General features: G+C 36.3%; 1 protein-coding gene and 1 long non-coding RNA gene across 2 annotated transcripts; one reads left to right on the top strand and one right to left on the bottom strand.

Moving 5' to 3' along the window:
* The first annotated feature begins 3,427 nt into the window (after positions 1 to 3,427).
* On the top strand, positions 3,428 to 11,384 carry LOC131323955 (P-loop NTPase domain-containing protein LPA1 homolog 2-like). Its single transcript, XM_058355790.1, has 8 exons — positions 3,428 to 3,713; positions 4,082 to 4,236; positions 5,891 to 6,225; positions 7,042 to 7,123; positions 8,287 to 8,697; positions 8,805 to 9,545; positions 9,730 to 9,840; positions 10,715 to 11,384. The coding sequence occupies exons 1-8, from the start codon at positions 3,617 to 3,619 to the stop codon at positions 11,108 to 11,110; spliced, it is 2,328 nt and encodes a 775-aa protein (XP_058211773.1). The 5' UTR covers positions 3,428 to 3,616; the 3' UTR covers positions 11,111 to 11,384.
* A 6,277-nt stretch (positions 11,385 to 17,661) lies between these two features.
* LOC131335862 (uncharacterized) lies at positions 17,662 to 23,171 on the bottom strand. Its single transcript, XR_009202664.1, has 3 exons — positions 21,549 to 23,171; positions 18,829 to 21,465; positions 17,662 to 18,590 (listed from the first exon to the last, which is right to left on the bottom strand). It is a non-coding gene; the product is annotated as an uncharacterized LOC131335862 (long non-coding RNA).
* Positions 23,172 to 25,030: the final 1,859 nt, after the last annotated feature.

Genomic DNA, 25,030 nt, shown 5'->3' with positions numbered 1-25,030 from the left:
GTGAGGCAACACCTATCAAAAATGATGTGTTGCCCAAAGGCAACGAATAATTTCTCGGAAGGGGGATTTTTGACGGGGGCGCGCATAGGTTTACGTGTTGGACTGTGAGATCAACGTACTTGCACGTGGGGCTCCTACAAAACCGATCCTGTGTAGTAATTGACGGTCAAACGGCGCAAATCTTGAGAATGTGTGGGCCCGTTATCTCGAATCGGGAGATACTACTATGTAAGTATGCCCATCACGTTTTGTGTTAATTACGTGTGGGCCACTCGTCGTATTTTAAGGAACAAAGCAACCGACATTCTTGGATTTTTTAAGTCGTTAGTTATAGTTCGTTACTTGCCACCAATCACTTTGCTTCCTAATAAGAGTTCAGACTCTCTCTCTCTCTCTCTCTCTCTCTCTCTCTCTTTTTCCTTCTCTTGGTAACGCAATTAAGCCAATTTAAACCCTTGCGTCTTGGGTTAAGAACATCAGACCAATCACTCGTAGTTTTGTTCAGACTTTGTTCAAAACTTGATGAAGCTCGATATATAATTCTTGAAAGTTTAAAAGGAAAGAAAAGTTGTTTGTCCTTGTGTATAGTTACAATATGATCCCTTTGTAGGAATTTTTTCATATTTGAAAAAAGAATTAAAAAAGAATGAGATAGCATTATCGGGCGCTAAAAAAGAATCAGTAAGCAAAACTTGAGTGTGCAGATTCAATCAAAAATTTCGAATCTCTAAGATGATAAAACGTACTTGGAGAAGAGAGTAAATAAGACATCAATAATCGAAAAAAACTCTCATTTTAAATTACTGTTGTTTTAGGTATCAAAAGGTTTATACACGGCGTTCTCTATTTCACACCAACAACTATTTTCATGCGTTTAGTTACTTGTGTTAGTAGTCGTTAATTCGTAAGTATAATATTTCATCACTTGTCTTACAATTAAAGGGAAACAAATTTACCAAAGCTTTGATTACCCTAGTGGTGGCACTTTTGTGATGTCATTTGCCATGTTAAGGGTTCAAACCGTGGTATCCACACTCACCCAAAAAAGGGAAACAAATTTGAAATAATAATACTAGTACTATTTTTGCATTGGACCTTCTACAATCAATTAAGCGTTAAAAATTGGCACTAGAATCGCCCATTTGTCCAATTAGTCAATACTCCCAAAAACTAAAAAAGTGAACTTGACCCATTCAAAGTTCTCCAAACGCGCAAAAAGCATGAACAAATTAAAGAAACTTGTAGGAAAGCCCCACCCCAAACACAAGAAGCAAAAAGAAACCATTCCCTTTGCACTAGTCAAAAGGTTAGATGGATTCTTTCACATCTATGTAAGCACCAAAAGCCACAAGCCTATCATGGGATTGATTGAGTTGAAGTTTGTCCATGCATTTGGGTTTGCATTGATTAGGCTAACATGGGGGGAAAAAAACACCCCACAATTTGTAGACTAGACTTTTTAAGAGTACTCATTTTCACTTGATGAATTAGTCTTCGTCTATGTCTCCACAAAGTTTCTAGAAACTTTGATATTAGTTGTTGCAGTGTGAATCAAATCTCGACTTCTATTTTATCTTTTTATTAATTTCTTTCTAGATTTGATGCATGCGAAAAGGCAAATCTAATGCCATTGTTTTAAGATGTAAAAAGAAATGATTTTCGTCATGAGCTAGTGTTGGTTCTCGGTTTGACGGATTTTTTTTTTGCACTCTTAGTATACATAAGAATTATTGAAATAAAATACTATTTGAAAATACAAATGTGAAATCAATTCTTATAAATATTTATGACTTGTTGAAAATTATTTTAAAGAAATTTAGTTGGTAACCATGTTACACTCTTTACTGCGAGGTTAAAAGGGTCAAATTTTGACGAACGCAATAATTGATTGTCAATCCTCGTGTACAGGAGTGGTTTGTTGTTAGTTAATTTCTTTATCTTATGAGACTATTTTTTTGTTTCCTGTATCTTATGCTTGGTTTGGTTGTTACGAATCCCACACTGGGTAAAACCATAAATAAAAACCTTCACATTGAATTGAAATAATTTTATTAAATACTATAACTTATCCACTACTTAACACAAATAAAATAACAAACAGTAAAATAAGTCGAAGTCGTTTTCGGTGGGTTTTTTCTTTTTCCCCTGTCGTTGTTCCTTAACTGCGGTCAGGACAAGGAGGATGTAAGCACGTAATCGTTTGGGAGCTTCTAGTGCCACGCATTCATTGTCTGAGTACACCCACATATGAAAAATGTTGTATGCTCTTTTTCTTAGTTATTACACAATAATATATTTCCTACTGTTGTTGGCCAAAAGATATTCATTTTTCACATAAAACGTTTTCGGAGAGAACTAATTATTTCAACGTTAGTTAGTAAAAGAAGTCAATAATGGCACTTTCTCCAATGACATAGTTAGAATTGAATAATCAAAACTTGTCACCTCATTTTTTCGTTATCCATTTAAGGATTGTTAGGATTAAAAATATAAAATTTCACAATGTTCCATAATCAAAAACTCATTTTTAGTAGAGAGATAGAGGGACCAGGGGGTGTTGTAGTGCACTCCCGCACTACACGTGTAGTGTGGCCAATTCGGCCATCCATCTTGGTAATAGATGCCTCGAATTTTCAACCGAACAATGGACGGTTAGGATTTATAGGAGCTTAGATTAAATTCAAGCTGTCCTCACCGAAACGCACAATCGGATCGGCCGCACTATACAGTGCGACGGGTTCATTACAACTCCTCCCATTCCGAGATAGAGAGAGTTAGGATGTGTCCATTGACAGTGATGAGAGGAGAAATAAAGAGCGAGAAAAGAAAAAAGAGTGTGTATTCATTGATAGTGATGTCATCCCCTTAAATTTGGTTATCCCAAAAAAAAAAAAAAGGTTGGTTAAAAGTTTTTTATTTTTATTATGCTATTGGAACACTTTTTTTTTGATCTGCCTATTGGAGCACTTTGAATAATGAAATTTGCTACTAGTATTTGTGTAATGAGAAAAATTTATTTATGGAGGAGCCGTGAATAAATTTTACAAAGATCAATCTCGCATGTCCAAAAGTGTTTTGGACGATTCAGATTAAAAACAAATTATTACCGGTCAAAGATATTTATTATCAGTTAAAATTAAAAAATATTTAAATTATTAATTACCGAAACGAATTGACGAAATTGCATGCCTGCATGAATAAGTTATTCCCGTTATTCCCTTGTGTGTATTAATGGATGGATTACCCTTTTTTCCCCTTCTTTCTTAACAAGGTGGGTGTATCTAAGGTACGAGAGAAAAGGTGAGGGGAAGCACCTAACTGAGAACTAATTAATCGTTGCCCCTCCTTTCCGCCGAAACTACAAATTCTGCCACCCAACGCGCTGGTTATTTTCAACCTATAAATACCCCGCGTATTAGGGTTTGGTGTGGCAGTTGAAATTCGAACCCAATCAGAGGCGAAATCTGTCTATTCCTTGTCCTAGAGAGAGACAAACTCGTATTTATTTTTTGCGAGAGAGAGAGATACAGCGAGACAGAGAGACAGACTCGTGGAGCGTCGCAGGCTTCGATGCGTGGAAGCAGCTGACGGAGAATAATGGCGAGATCGCTTTGGAATGAGCCCTTCTTCAAATGGGAGCGACTCCTTGTTCTCGTTACGCCTTCTGATCCCTAACCGTGTTCCAATCTCATCAATTCCAATCTCTTCATCAGGTACGTGTCCCCCCTTTTCTTGCATTCATTCCCGAGTTTATGAATTCTTAATCCTACATTGCTCCCCTCCCCTCTTTCTCTCTCATCAAATCCTCAAAAATCATCCTTTTCTGTTGTTTCCCTGAAATTTCCTCGAATTTACGTTCTAACCGTGTCATAGTTGCTTCGGCTGTTTTAAAGTTTGTCGTTCACGGCATCATTACGTCGGTTACCGTATGCGGTGAAGGAAATCGGCAAAAAAAAAAAAAAACCCACATTTTTTGATGATTAGAGACTTCTATAATTGTTAACCGTTTTTTACTTTCGTTTTCAAGTCAGTGGTGTTGACCTGAAAGTGATTGATGTATTTTTGGTTTTGTTTGGTTTAGAAATGGCGGAGGTGACAAAATTGTTGTACATCGTTGTCGTGGAGGATGATGAAGAAGAGAGGAGAGAGAAAGAGAAAGAGTCGTTCCGGTACACGCGCCCTGTTCTGCAGAGCACTCTGCAGCTTATGGGATGCAAAGCCAGGCATGCCTTTAAGGTACTAATAACTCAATTTTGTGTTTCTCTTCGGATTCTGTGTTGTTTTATGTAAATTTTTTCCCCCACTGAGCATCTTTTGTAGATCGAATTCCCTATGTTTTTTGGATTACGTTATGGTGGAAGAGTGGGGGTATAATAATTAAAGAGCTTGCCTTTTGTGCTAATTTTGTGATCTCAATTGTCCCTAGGGCTGCAAACTGTGCTGAGCTTTAGAAAGTTTAATTTTTTTGTCTGTTAAGTTTTTAGCGAACTCGAGCTCGAGCTCACTGATTATTTGACGAGCGGGGTTGGCCTAGGCTTGAGCTCACTGTTCATAACCTTTAACACGCCAAACAAATCATGTACTTACGCTTGTATATAGGTCTAGAGATGCAAATAAAATTTTTATTCTGTACCTTAATAAGTTTCAAAAGAATTTTCATTTTGTTCATACATAAGTTTGCATATGTACAAGTTATATTTATTTATGCATATTCAAGTTTATATGTGAAATTTTCGTTATATACATATACTCTAGATTTGTGAGCCTAATCGAGCCAAATATTGTTAAGTGAGCCTAATCGAGCCAAATACTGTTAAGCTCAGGCTTGGCTCATCTATGAAATGAGCCTCGAATTGAGGCTCAGGTTCGGTTTGTTTAATAGACGAATCAAACTCGAACGAGTCTTTACCGGGTCTATCCTCAAATAGTTGCGAAGGGCTTGGTTCATTTGGAGCCCTAATTGTCCCCTTTTGGAATTAGAGCTGCCCTTGATTTGATCATTAATTTTGCAGTATGGTATACAGTTCCTCAAATTTAGAATAGCTCCACCTGTTTGAGGTTTTGGTGTACAAGTCTCCTAAAATCACTTTCCATCGTGTCATAGCTTGTTTTTGTTCTCTCTCTTTCTAACTTCTTTACTGGTGCTATCACCGAATGATGCAGTCTTTGATTATCACAGGTTGTAGGCTTGACTTGCTTGGCTTACACAATGAAGTAGAAGATCTTCGTTTTTCATTTTGGAAAATCCTCGTGTTTCTCGAAGTTGTCTTCCATCCATTTTTCAAATTGCCTAGTGTCTCTCTCTTTCTTTCTTTTGATAGCAATATTGATGCATACTTGTGATAGCAATATTGATGCATAGATAAGGTCAATACATTTGTTGGTGCAAGGGTGCAATGATGTTTGAATTCTTTTACTGTAATGTACAAAAGCCACAAATAGACACCACTGATATGACTAAATGGACGGTTTGCACACTTCTAACTACTACTTGTAGTAAGGATGGTTTGCACTTCTAACTAATGTACTCTTCGTTAGGTATTTGGATTGGTTGTCTGAGGTTGAAGATTTTTTTGTATTTTCTTCATCATGCTTATTTGTTTTGGTTGCTTCCATCTTGGCTCTCTATGTAACTTTTGGTCATTGAGGGCCAATGCTTTACAATGTATCGGCATAGTGAAATTGTAATGCAGTACCATAATTTAAAGCATCTAAAGGTTCACCATCATGGTACTAATGGTAAGTGGTAACAACTTCGAATCAAAGATCTGAGGTCCATGGTCAGAAGTGTTTCATCCTTGAGTTTGTAGCTTGTTTTGGTTTATTGTTTTAACATTAGACTGTTAATACTCAGGAACTTGCTCTAATGTTATCTTTCTGTACTTATCAGATTAGCCAACGGGTTTTTGAATTGATGAAAAGCAAATGCTCTGTGGAGGCTTGGGTTTCAACTGAAGTTGAGATTTCGGAACTTGATTGTGCCAAAGGACAGTCTCAGAAAGAAAATAATTGCTTTTCTAATGGGTTTTCAGATAAAGCAGATGGGGTTCACCATTTGGGTCTGGAAAAAGATGCCAAAAGTAAGAGTAAGCCATTTGAATCGTACAAACGGCGCACGACTATGGTTGTTAGAAGGAAAACTTTCTTAGATGTCGTTTGTGATGCACTGGCTGAGTATAAGTATGTGGGTCCGAACCAGAGAGCAGATTTGGTTTTAGCTTGCAGGTATATTGTTGCATAACTTGGTGTAATATAGCCATTGTATTGTCATTGAGGAAGTGTTTACATTGAAGTAATATTTTTTCTTCGTCCGCACCTGTTTTTTTGGCAAGTACTTTTACTTTTTGTATGTTTTTTTCTCTTGACCCAAATTCTACTTTACAAGTTTATGCTTGTAAGATTTATCACACACTCAACGTTCTGAAGAGAAAACCTAATGTATGCTAAAGTGAAAATGAAGCACATCAAATTACACAAACTTTACTGTAGTGCTTTACAGTAATTAATAAATGTTAGGCTGTGTTTCTTATAAGCGGGTATGGAATTCTTTAACGTGGGGTAGTTGGCAATTAGAAACTGGATGAATTGTTTGGAAGTATTATAGAATTGGAGGAATGTTGGATTGAATTGGATTGCAAAATGGCTTCGAATTTTCCTTTTACATGTCTGTGTTCACATGATTTCATCTGTCTCGCATGATACATTACTTATTAGTTGTGATTTTGGATGAGGAGAATATACTGTCACAGAACTTCTGAATCAATATTGGAGTTTAATCCACTGTATTAGTCATGAGAGAGTATAAAATTTAACTGGTGGATAAATAACTCTTGTAACTACTTCAGTCAATTCTCCAGTTCTTGGGCAGGTGAACTGACTCTAGCTTTATGTTCTGTATGATGGTGACTGGTTGATATAGCATGTACCAGCGAATGTGTTGTTTATAGCAGCAAGCATACCCTTGTCACACTATTTTACATGTTATATATGCCTCTTTAGTTTATTTGTCTTTTGGAAGCTGAAAATTTATTTTCCTTTCAGATTTCGGGAAAGAAAGGAATCTGTAACTGTTCTACTGTGTGGGACTAGTGGATGTGGAAAATCTACGTTGTCGGCACTACTGGTATACCATTTTTCTTAGTAATTCTTTTGGGGTGAATCACAAGTAACCCAACTGTAGTTTAGCCTGGACAAACACAACTCGATTGTGACTGGAAAATGTACACTTAAACCTGTCATATAATGTCCTAGCCCTTGTCTCTGCTGGCTCAGTTTTTTCCTCCCTTCATTTGGTTGTGGAGTACTACGAATGTCATCTCCTCTACTTTGTTTTTTAAAACCCCTTTCTTTTTCTTTTTTTCTTTCTTTTCATGAAATTTTTGAAGCCTCTCTGTTACAACTGCCCATATCACTCAATGCTAGATAATGGTTTTTGTATATGGTGCAGATGCACAAAATCGTAATTCACAGTAGATTGTGACATCAGTTCGTTGATTTTATGGTTCCCGCTGATTGTGTTATTTTCGACTTTAATTATCTACTGTCTGGAATTTGGATTAGCTTTTTTGATTTCGACAAATCTGTAAAATATGAGATTTTTACCAAGAATTGAGGCCATTGTTGGAAGCAAATATGCCATATATTTCTCTCTCTTCTTAGATAGTTGTGTAGCATAGACTGTGCTCCATTTCCAATCTAAATACTTTGCGTCTTCTTCCATTCAGCCACTGAATGGCTCTTGAGAATTGGGGTTCATCTGCCATTGATTGCTACAAAGTTATGAGTCGAGATGGAGGGTGTGGCAGCATTTAGATCTCGTTACTTTAATATATTTAGGCACAGGAGATTGAGGTTATACGTTGTAGCGGTTGATACTCGTGTTTGGATAGGGAAGGAGTTAAATCCCCCACTGGTAGCCTTATAAAGAAAATCCAACTGCAAACTCTTTCTAGTTAGCATCCGGCGTCCGCTGTAGCAATCCTTCAGTGGGACAAATTGCAAAAGACTCTTTCATCATCTTCTTTATTCACCACTATTAGGTCCTCACGTTCTTCAATGTAGGGAGAATACAGTTTCCTGGAATTTGAAATCCAACCTATAATCCTGCAATCCGGATTTGACTGCATTAGTCTTCAAAATACTGGAAAAAACTCACACTAGCACTGTACATTCAGTTATGGTTTTCTAGTTTAGTTAAGTTCCAGTTTTTTATGTTTTTACCTTTTAATTTGACTAGTATCCCCACAGCTGTTGTTGTGTATTTGACCTTGCTACGTCTATTTGCAGGGTAGCAGGCTGGGAATTACGACAGTGATATCAACTGACTCGATTCGGCATATGATGAGAAGCTTTGTTGATGAAAAGCAGAATCCCTTACTTTGGGCTTCAACGTATCATGCTGGGGAGCATTTGGATCTAGAAGCTGTTGCAGCAGCGAAGGCCAAAAGGAAAGCTACAAAATTAGCTGGTGTCTCCCAGCTGCAATCGAAAGATGATGTATCTGATGGTCCTGCAGTTGTGTTACCGGAAGTAGACTCTACTTCTGTTGAATTGATAAGTCCGAAACAGATGGCCATTGAGGGATTTAAGGCACAGAGTGAAATGGTCATTGACAGTCTGGATCGCCTTATCACTGCATGGGAAGAACGGAAAGAATCAGTAGTTGTAGAGGGTGTCCACTTAAGCCTTAATTTTGTGGTAAGTGAAATGATGTGTTGAAACTGTGAAAAGTTAGCCTGTCCAATGAGAAGAGGTTCCCTTTTTCCTTCATTTTTAGTATTGATAACGTGTCCTATGGTTTGCAGATGGGGCTTATGAAGAAACATCCATCAATCATACCATTCATGATATACATAACAAACGAGGATAAACACTTGGAAAGATTCGCAGTCCGTGCAAAGTACATGACACTAGACCCTGCTAAAAACAAGTATGTAAAATACATTCGTAACATCAGGACAATCCAAGAATATCTGTGTAAGCGAGCAGACAAGCATCTGGTTCCAAAGGTAAATAACACTAATGTCGACAAGAGTGTGGCTGCCATCCACGCAACAGTCTTCAGCTGCCTTAGAAGGCGAGAGATCGGGGAGCAACTTTATGATCCCTCCACGAACACAGTTTCTGTGGTTGATGAGGAATATAGGAATCAATGTACTGCCAATTCATTAAGTTCAAAGGGTATGTTCCAACTTATTCAAAGACAAGGTTCCACTAGGCATCTGATGGCACTTCTGAATACGGATGGTTCTGTGGCAAAGGCTTGGCCTGTTAATTCAATTGACTGTAACGGAAAGCGCAACCTGGATGAATCCACTGAGAATGGGATAGGGACACCAATGTATGGGCCATTGCAGATTGGTAGGTGTGAACCTGTTAATCTTCAGTTCGGCCACTTTGGGATCAGTTCTTGGCCCAATGATACTGGTGGGACAAGTCATGCCAGCAGTGTTGATGAGTCCAGGGGTGATCTCACAGATAATGGTAGTAAGTATTACTCTTCCTGCTGCAGCTCTCCCAGGATGTCTGATGGACCAGCCAAGGAGGTATTTTGAAATCTTCTTTAACCCTATTGTTTTCTTACGCCTCAATATTATTCATGGTTCAGTAAATTGTTAATAAGTAGCAATCACTACAAGGTTCTGAATCCATCACCTTTGTATATTATTTTAGTGTTCGCTTATGTCGTTTTTCTGTTCTGATTGTTTTTCACTTGCTCTTGTGCTTAAGCTCAAGGAGGAGCAATCTGTGCATGGTAGTGATGAGGAGGTTGACGATCCTCCTGAACTGGACAGCGATGAGGATCTAAGTGATGACGGTAGAAAACAATTCCATGAAGAGGTAAGGAAGGGTGCAGTCGTTTGAGAATTATTATGCATCATCTTAAGTATTCTTAGGTACGGCTGGATCACCTCCTTTTCAGGGTGGTCTCCTTCCTTGAGTTTCATATGGATTTCTTTTTGCAAAGCAACAGTGCTCAATGGCAGTGGTAATACGGGTGCGCTACGGTCGATGTTTGACTATCATGAAGTTTGTGTTTATGTTTCTTCGTATCATAGAGTGATTTGCGGCGCATTCGCTAAGGTAGAAAATAATAGGGTAAAATACGGAAAGATTAATATAAATTCTTCTCTTCATTTACATTTTGCCCTGCACATTGTACCCTTCAGAAAGTACTGCAAAAATTCCTGATACGATCACAGCCTTTAGGGGCAACTCGAGGGGTGGAAACTTAGGACCTGGTTGGGCAAGGCCCAGGTTCGAGTCCCCATAGCCCCTTATTTGGGCTAAACATACTCCCAACACCACCCACACGTGGTGAGACTTTAGCTTCGGTCCCAAAATAGGTGCGGTGAGATCCCCTACATATAGTGGTGTGGTATGACGGGGCAATACTCCATGGCGAAAGTGACGGGGTACCTTACCTGCACTTCCATTGATTCCAACAAAAAAACTAGGAAGTGAGCCATATTTGAATTTTTAGCCCAACGTCGGTGATATTGTTGCATTCTAAATATTTGTTGCTGTTAGATGTCTGATAAGAGGGAGTTACTTTTTTCGTTTTTTATTTTTTTATTTTTTATCAGCAGGAGAAACTTTTTTCCTTGAACTTTTGATTTTTTGCGATCTACACTGCTAATTATAGGGCTTAACTCTTCTGCTTATCATTTTTTTCCCAAACTATAGTTCTGATGTGGAACTCTGTATTTTACAGATGGAGGGATCCGTGGATGAGGAGTCGACCAAATCAGATGAAGAGTATGATGATCTTGCAATGCAAGATATCCAAGAGAATGGCTACTGGTCAGACGATGATGAGTTCAAGGATAAGGTGGTGCCTATGTCCGGGAAGGAACCAACTTCAGATGTTCTTAGTGTCCCTGGAGACATAGATGGGCCAAATCTTGATGTCTTCTCCAGAACTAAAAGCGAACCTTTTTCTGAGCTACCATGTTCTTACTCCTCTGTACCAAGGGACAAGAAAAATGAAAAGAGAGTGCCATCTTCTGGTAATGTCAAGTTGAGGAAACGCTCTCAGAGTATACCTGCTTTTGGCAAGCGTGGTTCGGTGATGAAGGGTCCCATTTTCTCTGGAACCCCAAAGAGGTAGAGGAATATTCATTTATTTTTTTCCGGTTTTGCCCCCTTGCCTTTTGGACTTGCGGGGGAAGTGGGAAAGAGTAACAGGGTAATTTACCTCCCTCCTGTGTAGATTATGTCAACGAGTTTGGATGCTTGGCGTGGAGTTAACGTACTAATTAAATTTTGTCTTGCATGGAAGGTCTCGGGCATTCTTAGTAATGCTTTCTGACCACAGCACACAGAGAGGATTTGGTTCTATCAGACAAATCAAGAAAAAAACTGTGAGCTTGTTGAGTTGTTTCCTTGCTTGGTTGTTTTCAGAACCACTGTGACCGTATGTTTTTCGCGTAGATATTTCTTGAAAACTGTTTTAGAAAGTACTTTGGAAAGATGATTTGAAAGCATCAACTAAATGGCGCGCACAATGGGAGCCGCTGTGGCAGCAGCGATGCGAATGCAAACGGGTTTTAACCCGGGCAATGATTGGAGTAGGGGGTCGTCAAGTGCATAGCCATGTCAGTTCGGGTAGAGCAGAGGGTTTGTCGCCGATGTTTTTGGTTTTACCGGGGAAAGAGAATAAAATTGTTCCTGCTGCTTCTGGAGGCAGGCAGGCAGACAGGAAAAAGTAAAAAAGCCATTGGGGACCTAGCAATTAATTGTTCCTTTTTCAGAGTTATCAAGTCCTTCGGTTTAGAAAAGATTTTGCTTGTACCTCAAAATCTCTTGATGGCCCAATTCACAGCCTGAGTGGTCTTTGGTGGTGCCCAATTTCCTCCTCCTCCTCCACTTTTCCAGGATTCGTACATTTAGTATGACTATTAATAAATACCATAGAATTAGAAGTGTGGTGAAAGAAGCCCCCTCCCCTCCGGCAAGGGTTTGGAGTTTATGGGACCACATAAAAGGACATGGGGACCAAATTGCCTTCAGAACCTTTTAGGCTGTATTTGGATTGTGAAGTTGTGCATGGATTTATATAGAGCTTGATACAAAAAAAAAAGAAAAAGAAGAGGGATGACCAGGCCCGGCTTAGATTTTTCCGAGGTCCTGGGCGGAATTTGAAAATGGTGCCTATAATTTTCTAGTATATTTATTAGTTCAATATAGAAAGCAAGTTAGCATTGTGGTTCAGTGACAAAGTGGTTGTACTACCTACAAGTCCCCAAGGTTGTGCGTTCCAGACTCCAAAAGCTTGATTTTAGCAACTTTTTGTTGTAAAGGTTGTGCGTTCCAGACTCCAAAAGCTTGATGATTTTAGCAACTTTTTAAAAAATGAAGCTGCCAAGGATGAAACTCAGGAACCCATGCTCCTTGTGCACATGCCTTACCACCAAGCTACATTAGCCTGCTTGCAAAATTGTTCAAATACATAATATTTACTATATTTTACCTTTTTGGGGTCTTATTATTTGGCCCAAAATGGGAGGCCCTAGGCGGTTGCCTAGTGAGCTTAGGCCCAGGGCCGACCCTGGAGACGACAACACAGAATCAAAGCAAAATCAAATGTAGCCTTTTTACAAGCACCTTTAAAAAATGTATAATAAGTCTAGGAACACTAGTACCAACCACTTTTTTCTCACATATGTGTCGGAGCCGACACATATATGAGAGAGAAGTGGTCGGTAGGAATGTACGCAGCATTCCTCAAAAAAATGTACTTGCTCTTTACTTTGTTATCGTCATATTGCTTCCTTACCATGATCTTGTATAAATACACGGTCACATATTTGTCGATTACATCTGAACAAATTTTGAGCTGACACATGTGAGAGAGAAGTGGTCGGTAGGAATGTACGTAGCGGCAGCACTCCTCAAAAAAATGTACTTGCTCTTTACTTCGTTATCGTCATATTGCTTCCTTACCATGATCTTGTATAAATACACGGTCACATATTTATCGATTGCATCTGAACAAATTTGGATCTTACAGTGTCGGACAACAAAAGTTCATAAATAGGAACAAATGCCAAATTTGGCAAATAAAAGAGCATCCACACCGGTGTTTGTCATTTCACCCTTGCCATTCTCATGTTTGGCCAATGGGTAGTGTTATTTTGCCAAAAAAATGGCACGGGTGCTAACCCATGTATGCCATAATGTCATTCTCATTAATTTTCTCCCTCTCTCAGTAAAAAGCGACAACCTTGCCATATATTTTCTCCTATCTTTCCTTACAAACTTGAACGGCTCCTGTTAGCTCTTTGAATACGAATGCGTTTCTTTCTAGAAGATGCTTTGAAGGAATTTGGCAAATAAAACGGCATTTGTCGTGGAACTTTTGAATTTATGGGTGTGGGGTGGTAGTCACCCTTTCTTTTGCAATTTTAGAGAAATAGCAACAGATTTTCTCAAAAAAGTAACCGGTGTGGTTGCAGTTCTTATTGTAAACCCCCCAAAACTAAAAAAGCCCGTGGAGCTATTTTTCCTTTCCGCAGATAAAATTAAATTTGCAGATACTTATTTATATTCTTATCACTATGTTTTTTAGATTTATACTTGGGGTTGTATGTACTTTATTTAATGGCTGTGAAATCCATGGTACTATACTTACTACTATCATCAATTTACTAGCTATGGTACCAGTATCTATTCTCTTACGAGGCTACGAGCCATACATACATATACAGAGAATGTTGAATGTTTATGCGATGATTTCATCGATAGTTTTATGGAATTCAGACACCAAAATAAAGAGGGTACGTAGGTGTTAATTTACGATACATAATGCAACAGTAGTATAATAGCCGGCCAACGGGTGGCGACGGTGACATCGTACATTTAAACGAACTTGTAACAGAGGGAGAATTTTGCAACAATATGAGTGCTCCGGTAGTGAGTTATATTCTTAATTTGCCGATAAAAAAAGAAGCTATAACTAATCAAAATAGAAGCTCTATTGACACGCCAAAACTCTTAAGTACTCTCTCTGTTTCAATTTGTAAGCCCCTCTTTGGGAATCCAACTATTTTAGGAAACCTCATTATTGCATTGACGAATTTTCAGTTTCCAATTTTGCCCTTAAGTGGTTTTCCATTCTTGTATGTTTTAAATTGCCTTTGCAATTTTGGCTAAAAGTCACATTTCCCAAGGAGAAAGTCAGATTCATTTCTATACTATTGGCACCAATTTTGCCTTTTAAAAATTGTCCTTAAGTTTGGAGCAAAAAGGGCAAAATGGAAAAGTTGTACTAGCTTTTTTGGTGTTGACTTTCCAAACCAAATGAGACACTCATTTTGGAATGTCCAAAAAAGGAAAGATGGATCCTCAAATTGGAACGGAGGGAGTATTAAATTTTGGCAATGTCAACCGAATTTAGTGCTCGAAATTTGATATCTCCATAAATATTTTTGATTCAATGATGAAAGACAAGTAGTCGTTCTAAAACAACATAGAACTAATAGCAAAAAATTTCCAAAAAAAAAAAGAAGAGAAGAAGATAACATAACACCGTACGTGGCAAGACAAATTTTAGCAATTACAATTAATTGTGAAAACCATGAGAGAGTTTTTTTTTTTGAATGACGAAGAAAACCATGAGAGATGCTCCAAAGAGGACATTGATAAAATGTGCTGGTGTTCAACATTAGGAGTTAGGAGCACAATACCAAGAGATTGGTTTCGGCGACTATATTTCTTAACCTTGATTCCAAGAGATTGGTTTAGGAGGTTTGTGATCTCTTTCATCCTCCAATCTGCACAGACCAATCAATAAATTAAGAAAACAATAGTCATAAGAGATTGGTTAGGAGGGTTTGTGATCTTGTAAGCAATCTCTAGTCTACTCATGTTCGTTTTGGGACTCTAAATTCAATCTTTTCTCTCTGCAGACTCTAATAAATTTTTACTCTCATTTCTCGATCTATTTCTCTTCATTCATTATCAAAAAAACTATCTCAAAATTCAAAACGAACAACCTTAGAGTTATCCAAAAAACACACACACACACCTAAAAATGGTTCAAAAGCATGGTACACTAGAGTTGGTGATGATGACTTTAGTACTTCCCTACGCAATAAGAGCATCTCTAACCCATCTCTATTTAGACACCAAAATTCCATTTTGGAGAATCCATGGCTTCCAACTTATCTCCATGCGGGGTCTCCATTTTGGAGACTCAATTCTCATTCTCCATATTTGGAGAATCACCTCCCAAATGGAGACCCATCTCCATTTCTTTCATACACTAATATTCTATTTACTTTTTTACTAGAATTTTGTCAATTATATATAACTTTTACATTACGCATCCTTTTTCTACAAAATTGTTATTATTGGAAAGACAATAATAATACCTTCAAAATGAGTCTAATATTAAGTATATGTAAATGCATTTTGAAATAACATCAAATATAAATTCAAACCACTTGAACTCATAATATTTTTTTTCTCATTTATACTATCCTATCATTGTATTTGTTTGAATAATGAGTTGAAATGAGAAAAAAAAATTGCATCTAATGAAAAGAGGATAAAAAAATAATATCGAACAATAATGGAGGTAGAATTGGGGGGGAGTTTTGGAGGTGAAAAATGGAGAATTTGGTTGAAATTGTTGATTCTCCAAAATTACTTTTTGAATAGAATATATTTTTTTGAGTCTCCAAAATGGAGAAAGAGTGAGAGATGGGTTGGAGATGTTCTAAGAGATGGATTGGAATACGAATATATATTTGCAAATGAGGAATGCTAAGTATAAAGAAAATATACCCGCCATTCAAAAAAAAAGAAAAGAAAATATACCCCAAAATCACCCAGAATAGAGGTTTCTTACCGCTAATAAAAATCTCTTAACAGTCATAAATACCTTTAAAAGTGTATTCTCAATAATTTTCGGATGCACTTTCTTTGAACCTAGCACTAACAATCCCCTTGGGAATTTTCTCATTAAAGGCTTGACTATTGAATTAGTAATGGGGACACTAGAATATCAATCAATTTGTCAATTAAGCTTTTGACATAGGTCAATAAAGGAGAATGCATGCTTTGAATTCTCCTGTGTAGGAGATTCCTAAGGATCGCATGCATACACGTTTTTTCCGACGACGCAAAAAATTCAATGAGATTTCAATCAAGATGTACTTTAATTCACATCAATTTGTTCCCTCAATGGACACTATCGATCGATCAGTCTAGCTAGCTATCAGTACCATCGACTATGCCAAAGACGTAAACAATGCGGATTCAAGACATTCTTGTCTTTATGTTTCCGTGACTTGCACCCGTTGTATTCAAACTTATCTTCATTGGTGTCAAAAGCTGTTTTTTTGACTCGAACCCTAATCTCTATTCTACAAGACACGATTCTTCAGAAATTACAATTCTTAAGCATTTATATATTGATTCTAGCACTAAGCTTAAATGCCAAGAAATACTATCAATCTTGATACGTTCACAAAAATAAGATATTAGGAAGTCGTTTACCAAAAACAAGATAATATTATATTAGATTGTTAACCACCAACTCTTCTAAAAGCTTAAACTGTTAGAGATGTGAGTAATTTTATTACTTATACCTTCAACATATTAGGAGATCTTTTACCAAAAACGAGATATTAGGGGGGAAAATCCAATTGGACCGCATATCCTATAGTATAGTATTTGGTTAAGATGTTGATGTTTATGACCAAATATCGAATATTGCAATATGGGATACTAAAATAGGGAATCTCACAAAATGTGAAGTATACAATTTATTTATATTATAAAACAGAGCAATTTTTGTCTATACATACAAACATGAGCATCTCTACAGCTGTTGATCGTCTTCAAGCTAAGATCGAAGCCGTTAGATTAAAAAAATATTTTCTTAAGTGATATTTTGACTTGCTGTTGTGGTAATATATACATTTTTCTTTCCAATTTATTACCTTTTGTTTTTTTTTTTTTCCATTTGAAGTTGATATTATTTCAAGAGGGTTGATAATTAACCTGTAAATTATTGTATTTTTTATTTCTTCTCTCTACCTTGGCATAAGCTTTTTAAAGTGAGCCAGAGAGTGAGTAGATTATATTGGACAAGTATAGCCAACAACTTATTTAAGTTAAAACTATATTTCGTTTGGACGTGCCTTTAGGCACTGGTATCCATTAGTATTATAGAAGGTGTGACATTATAAAATAATCACTATTAGTCGAATGTGATTGCATATCTTATTAGATTGTATATTCTTTCACTGTTAATACTCTTGTCATATCTTATTAGATTGTATATTCTTTCACTTATTAATACTCGTCAAATAAACAAATTTTCAATTGGCCAAAACCCTTGTATCTTACAAAAAAGTCAGTAGTTCGAATCTCTCCGTTTGTTCATGTTTCTCCTTTAGATAGGCTTTTTCTTACTTTATTTGTTTCTTACAAAAAATGATCTTATTCTTGTATTGATTGAGTTATTGGGTTTAATTATCTTATGAGACTTTCACAATTAATATAGTGCTTTACACTTGATTTATACACGATGGAAATGATCTTTCAATCGATTGGGAAAAAAAATGTTTAGGGTTTTTCAAGTGCATTTTTTGGGGCAACATCGATTTATTCCCCATTGAAACCCACAAGAACTGAACCAAGACACGGATATAGTACAGTGGTGCTGGGCACACAGATCTCTATAAATATGCAGCTGAATAATACTCTGTCATGAACAATAATAAAGCCAGAATTTGAGATATTTTCTGAAACTTAATTTAGCTGAATAATATATATCTGTCATCAATAATATATTAATAATATGTACCACTATTATTGATGGATGATTTTCATTCACACAGAGAGAGAGAGAGAGAGAGAGAGAGAGAGTCAAGCGCTCATCAAGATGTAAGATTTCTCAGTGCTGGTCCACCTACAAGAATGATGGCAGATTGAGAAATATTGTCGAAGGGTGATGGAACAGAAGATCCCACCATATATGTAGAATGATGCGTTTTGTATGGTCCTCGTAGTTTTATTCAAAGCGCTTCAAGTTCTTCATAATTTTAACCAACAAACGGGTCACATTTATTTGACATGAAATCTATCGTGAATCCGCTAATCCCGGTATGGAATTAGGCGTCTCTTTGACCGAATCGGAGAGGATAATAGTCGAGGTGCGCGTAAGCTGGCCTAGACACCCGTGACCGTCCAACCAAAATAGAAAAAAGCCAGTGGCATGTAGCCATTGGGATATACATTTGCAATCGAGTTGACAGTTTTCCAATGAATTTACAAACAATATATATCGAGTCCTTGATTCCATGGACAAAAAACCACTTAAGGAGACTGAAAATCTCCTTTCTAAAGAAGACAAAAATGGGAAAAGCTCAGAAGTTGGGCAAGATATTGATCAACAGCTCTTTGCTATTTTTGGGTGGATCATATCATATATATCAGCAAAACCCACAACATATAAGTACAAAAATCAATGATCGAAGCATATTTGCTGAGTTTGGAAGCAGCCAAAATTATACCGCAAAACACATACTCCATTTTAGTACCTACCACTAATTTTGGATATTTATTATGCAAAAATGCTATTTGCACAACCATTGTGTTGATTGTGTGCGTAATTCTGACCATCTAGATGTATTTGGACGGTCTAGATTTTAAAAAAACCCTTTCAAGAAAAAGTTGAACTTTTATTGGGAAGAGTTTGAACGAATCCTGACCATTTATTACAGCAATGGATGGCTAGATATTAGTTGTGTGTTGTGTTTTACAAAACCGTTGTGTGTATAGCACTTTTATTTATTATGCACTTATGCACATCACTCTCACATATACAATGAATTAGGAGCAGTAAATTGATTTTGGCTCTCCACATTTAGCCATTAGCACTCCAGTACTTTTTGTTTTTACCCTATGTGAAATTACCAAATCACCCTTTATTTTGTTAGTGTTCATCCACTTTAAATGGTATTATTGTAATTTTAAATAGTAAAAAGATAAAAAGTGGAGTGCCAAAATCAATTTCCTTAGGGGTTCTATCACAACAATTTAAGAGAGTTTATTTGTCACTATCTAAAGGCCCCGTTCCGTTTAACTTTTATCACTTTTTGTCCTTATTCAATTTTTTTTTGTGCCAAACTTTTGCGAATTATTGATTCGTCTAAACGAGAGGAATCAGAAAAGTATTTTTTTACTTTTACCCAAATATTTTAGGAAATAATCAATTTTTAGCAAAAAAGTAAACTTTTTTTTTTGGCTAAAAAGTGATTATTTCCTAAAATATTTGGGTAAAAGTAAAATTTTTCATTTTTCCGATTCCGCTCGTCGGGACGAATCAACAATCCACAAAAATTTGGCGCAAAACTAACAAATGTGAAAAAAATTCAAATAGAAACAAAACTAACTTATTCCACTTTAAGTTAAATGGAACGGGACCTGAGAGTCGATGTGAATCTTCAGGTAGGATCATATCGATGTGTTTTATTAACTAATCCTTCAAATATGATCACTCATACATCCTTATTCTTCTCACCATTGAAATTTAATCCACGAACAACATCAAAAAACTATTTGCTTGGTCTTCTTAACTCATCCATCCTTCATATATACATCCTTCAAGCATCAAATACGAATCACTCATCCGTCGAAATTTAATCCATGAATAACATCTTTCATACATCGATATCTTTCACTCATCCATCCATCCATCCATCATATTCCTGTTTTCACCATTTTTACTTGGTCTTAATTATTTACAAAGTACGTATCATCAAATGCACACTTCAAATGCAATACAGAAGAGTATGGGAGATGTTTATAGAAAAAAGACAATATTATATACTCCACATGATGAAGATGTTTTTAATTTAATTCCCTCTCTTTATTTGTATGCATTACCATTGCATCTACATTATAAACTACATGGGGCACAACTTTTTATGGTCATAGAGAAGTGTCGTCAAGTTCCCCTTATGACATGATTAACAGATAGGATTCATCAGATTGACAAATCCTAAGCTGATGCTCATAAGGATAATTTGAACAGAGCTTCTCTTTCTTGAAATATAATGAATTGGCTCGAACATGATCCAATTTTCGTATCTCACGGTCCTCTCCAATGTCAAATTTAACAATGCAAGTAATATGAAATAAATCGATGAATGACATGAATAACAGACAGGATTCATCAGATTGACAAATTCTAAGCTTATGCTCATAAGGATAATTTGAACAGAGCTTCACTTGTCTTGAAATATAATGAATTGGCTCGAACATGATCCAATTTTTGTATCCCACGATCCTCGCCAATGTCAAATTTAACAATGCAAGTAATATGAAATATATCGATGACACGTGATTAATTTCTCAAACAAAATTTTACCTTCATTATTTTTGCTCTTTATTTGTATGCATTACCATTGCATCTACATTATAAACTACATGGGCCACAACTTTTTGCTCTCAAACATAATTTTCGGGGACAAATATGGTCATAGAAAAGTGTCGTCAAGTTCCCCTTATGACATGAATAACAGACAGGATTCATCAGATTGACAAATTCTAAGCTTATGCTCATAAGGATAATTTGAACAGAGCTTCACTTGTCTTGAAATATAATGAATTGGCTCGAACATGATCCAATTTTCGTATCTCACGGTCCTCGCCAATGTCAAATTTAACAATGCAAGTAATATGAAATAAATCGATGAATGACATGAATAACAGACAGGATTCATCAGATTGACAAATTCTAAGCTTATGCTCATAAGGATAATTTGAACAGAGCTTCACTTGTCTTGAAATATAATGAATTGGCTCGAACATGATCCAATTTTCGTATCTCACGGTCCTCGCCAATGTCAAATTTAACAAAGCAAGTAATATGAAATAAATCGATGACATATGATTAATTTCTCAAACATTTTTTACCTTCATTATTTTTATTTGTATGCATTACCATTGCATCTACATTATAAACTACATGGGCCACAACTTTTTGCTCTAAAACATAATTTCCGAGGACAAATATGGTCATAGAGAAGTGTCATCAAGTTTCCCTTATGACATGATTAACAAATAAGATTCATCAGATTGACAAATCCTAAGCTAATGCTGATCACAAGGATAATTAGACCTGAGCTTCTCTTGAAATATAATGAATTGGCTTGAACATAATCCAATTTTCGTATCTCACGATCCTCGCCAATATCAAATTTAACAATGCAAGTAATATGAAATAAATCGATTGACACATGATTAATTTCTCAAACAAAATTTTACCTCCATTATTTTTGCTCGTGATCAGTCATCTGCAACTCTCTTCTCCAATCCTCACATTTGCTGTCCAGAAGAATAATCACACGTCTGGAACCCCTTTGGAATTCCTCCAATGGTCATTCATGTCAGGAATCCCCCAGTGTTTTTGGTCCTCCATGGGATCCAAATAAAAAATGCAAATCACTGAAAGATACCAAAAGCATCAGAATCTATTGCCAGATTTGCCAAACTGTTGAAAGTGTTCCGATAAACTAGCAACTACCCACCTGACAGAATCACAGCTATATGTTGAAATACTGCAAACTGTTGCAACAGTACTGATGAAAATTTATGTATGAGCCGTTTATTGCCGATGCAGCATCATCAAGATTCTCACCTCCAAAAACTTTCTCGCCCAGTCCAAAAACTTTTTGTCCGCCCGTTTGTTTAATTATTACGCGATTGTTTTCCAGGTTATTGATTTTTGCGGTCCTCTTTTGACGAATGCACACTATGTCTTATTTTCGGTAAATTTGTTGCAGTCCTCTTTTTGACTAATGCACACTATTTGTTATTTTTCGTAAAAATGCTACCAACAAAAGATTCACAAAACACATCCTGGGGACTGCCCCGGTGGTTTAGGTAAATGTTCATGCTTAGGGAGTACTCGTTAAGGTCTGGGGTTCGATTCCCCATCGCGTGAGTACCCTGGAGAAAGTGGGGGCCGTGGCTTTTTTGGCCACGCTAGCTCTCTCGAAGGTTTGGGTTGCGCAGTCAGGCGACCTGATAGTAGGGCTGTTCCTCCACCAAAAAAAAAAAAAAAAGTTTCACAAAAATCATAAAATGGAAGCATTCAGTAGGGGTGGAGTGTGAAAATCGTTTTCCTTTATTTGTGATCAAAGGAGCCTCGGCAGAAAGTTGGGGAATAGAGTGTTCAAACCTGGGGTGTGCATTTGCATGTGAATCTTGATGATGCTACATCTGCAACCAACAACTGTGTCAATCAATCCACCCGCAGCATCGCCCTCGAAAGGGAAGGATTCAAAAAATCTCGATCGCTGCGAATCAAAATTTTACAACTTTCGATGTTTGGGCGGATAGTCTATCTATCAAGATTTTGGACCTCCGATCCCGTTATTGTGTTTGTATTGGGATAATATTCTCTGGTATTGGCGAATATTCAGAAACCCCCGATTGGATAAAATACGAAAAAAATCAATAAAATACGAGAAGCATTTGTATAATCAGACTATCAGAGAGAAACCATAGATTCAGAAAAAACTTGGCTTAGGAATAAATGACTGCAGCAAACGAGAATTTCATGATCCTCCGATTAGTTGAGGTACGAATAAGCTAACCGGAAAACCTGAGACCGAGTAACTCATGGTCATGTTGATACAACATGACGAGAAACCCAAACAAAAAAAATAAAAAATAAAATCAGACTCTCATGTTTTCTGAAACAAAATTAGTTTTCAAACAGCTCTGGGGATTGTTTTTGAAGTACTTGGAGGTTGGATCAGATTAACCGGTGAGATTCCGGTGACAAAAAGGACAACCCATATCGGATTCCGGCCGGTCGAACAAAAATTAGCGCTGAGTCAGCTGACAGATTTGTGGCTTTTAATCAACAAACCAAGTATAAAACGTAGTAATAGTATATATATTCAGATTCACCTGAAAAAGGCACTATGCTTGAAGGGAATCGAAAAAAATCTGTAAATATACACATGCTCCAAAGTACAAACCAGAAAATAGTCGTAAGTACTACAGAAGAAGAAGAAGAAGGGAGGAAGCAGGTTTATAAACACGCCTGAGACCTGAAAATTGGCCAAAATCGCATGTGTGTGCTTGTGTGTGTTTATGAGAGAGAGAGAGAGAGAGAGAGAGAGAGAGAGAGGGTGTATGGTAGGGTTTCTTTGGTCTTTGGGGAGATATATACACAGAGATATGACGCCATTTGCGTTTTTTAATTATATGAAATTTTATTTAGACCTCATTATGCTTAACTTTTGGAACTTTTTGGAGGTTTATCCTTCTTTTAAAAAAATCGTGTTCATTAGTTTTGCGCCAAGATTTTGTAGATTATAGATTCGTCTCGACGAGAGGAATGAGAAAAGTAAATTTTTTTTACTTTTATCAAAATATTTTGAAAATAACCACTTTTCAACCAAAAAAAAAAAAAAACCAACTTTATTTTACTTTTTTTTTCTTTCTGAAGAGTGGTTATTTTCCAAAAAAAAAAGAAAAGGGTTAAAGTAATTTTTTATTTTTACTTTTTTAGATTCCTGTCATCGAGACAAATCAATAATTTACAAAAATTTAGCGCAAAATTAACGAACACGATTTTTTTTGAATAAGGACAAAACCTTGAAAAAGTTTTTTTTGTTTGGTGGAATACTTGGGCTACAGTAATACTTGTGTGTTCTCTTGATAATAAATCTTGCTGAAAAATTAAAATTACTTCCTCTAGACAGGATGCAAGAAAGTGTTTCACGACTTTACAGACACAAAGTTTATGAACGGGGTGTTTGGCCCCGTTCCACTTTCTCAAATAAATATTTAAAAAATAAAAATATATTTTCAAGTTTAAAAATAATAAACTTACAAAAAAAAATTAATTTTTTTATAGGATTTAATAGATCTCGATGAGATTTATGAAACAAGATTCATATTGCATATTTTTTTATTTATTTCAGCAAGCTTGTTATTTTTAAGCTTAAAAATTATAAATACATATTTATTTTTTAAAGACTACAAGCGAAAATATAGTAGTTTATGATTTTGTTTTGGGTTCTAATGTTCAAGGTCTGAGAGTTTTTAATGGATGTTGCTTAGCTGTATCATGTATGGTACCACTACTTTACTAGTAACATTAAACAGATCCACCCTTAGGTTCTGTTTGGAACTTATGGAAAAGAAAGGAAAACTTAAAAAAATTTCTTCCTACTATTTGGTTGGAAGAGAAAGAGAGAAGAAAATAAAAAATTTAAATTTAAGGAAAAGTATTTTTTTTTCTCATTTTCCACCCATTTTCTTTTCTTTTCCTTTTTTTATTCTCAATATTCCAAACAGAGCCTTAGATAAGGGGAACCCTCGTCTGTTGTGCACGATTATTCGGAAATCAATTTTCAACTTTGTAATAGTATTTCACTCGTTGGGCACAGTAGTCGATCATGGGTTATACTAGTATAATACTCCTATCATCATTAATTTATCGTCCCACCGCATACGACCATAAAACCATTGGTGCATGCCCATAAGATATTGTTCTCACGAATTTAGGAGCGTTTTCAGTTGTGAATAAATTTTGAGGAAGAATTCGTTGCAATTCAGTTGTTAACTGTTTTCGAAAGTGAAAAAATTGTTGAGAAATGTCAAATTGTCTCCGGTAGTAAATAAGTTGTTGATTAATATGTGAGTGAAAAAATAAACAAGTTGTTAATTTTAGTGTGAAACAATAAGTTAAAATGTCAAAACTTGTTGATAAGCGTGAACAAATTGACAAAATAACGAATGTTTTTTTTTTTTTTTTTTGAAAAAGCGTATTGGAAACGCCCCCTTATATAAATTACAAGAAATGCAGAAAACTATTCTAGATCAAACACTTAATAAAGTACTCCATCTATGTAGGAGTCTGTAACAACTCATTGCATTTAATTACAGTACTAAACTAACTCGAGAAATAGTCGGATTAATTAAAAAAGTACTACCTTACAAGGAAAAGCTTCATAAAAATAAAAGAATAATCTACAGTATATTAGTAATT

Source organism: Rhododendron vialii, chromosome 1a, assembly GCF_030253575.1.
Source record: "Rhododendron vialii isolate Sample 1 chromosome 1a, ASM3025357v1".
Classification (NCBI taxonomy): domain Eukaryota; kingdom Viridiplantae; phylum Streptophyta; class Magnoliopsida; order Ericales; family Ericaceae; genus Rhododendron; species Rhododendron vialii.
The sequence above is the reverse complement of the archived record's forward strand: the minus strand, read 5'-3'. Positions and strand labels throughout refer to the sequence as shown.

Coding starts and splice junctions, on each gene's coding strand:
- LOC131323955 (XM_058355790.1), top strand. CDS start 3,617: ATGAGCCCTTCTTCAAATGGGAGCGACTCCTTGTTCTCGTTACGCCTT. Junction 3,714..4,081: donor AATTCCAATCTCTTCATCAG/GTACGTGTCCCC, acceptor TGTTTGGTTTAG/AAATGGCGGAGGTGACAAAA. Junction 9,546..9,729: donor CTGATGGACCAGCCAAGGAG/GTATTTTGAAAT, acceptor CTTGTGCTTAAG/CTCAAGGAGGAGCAATCTGT.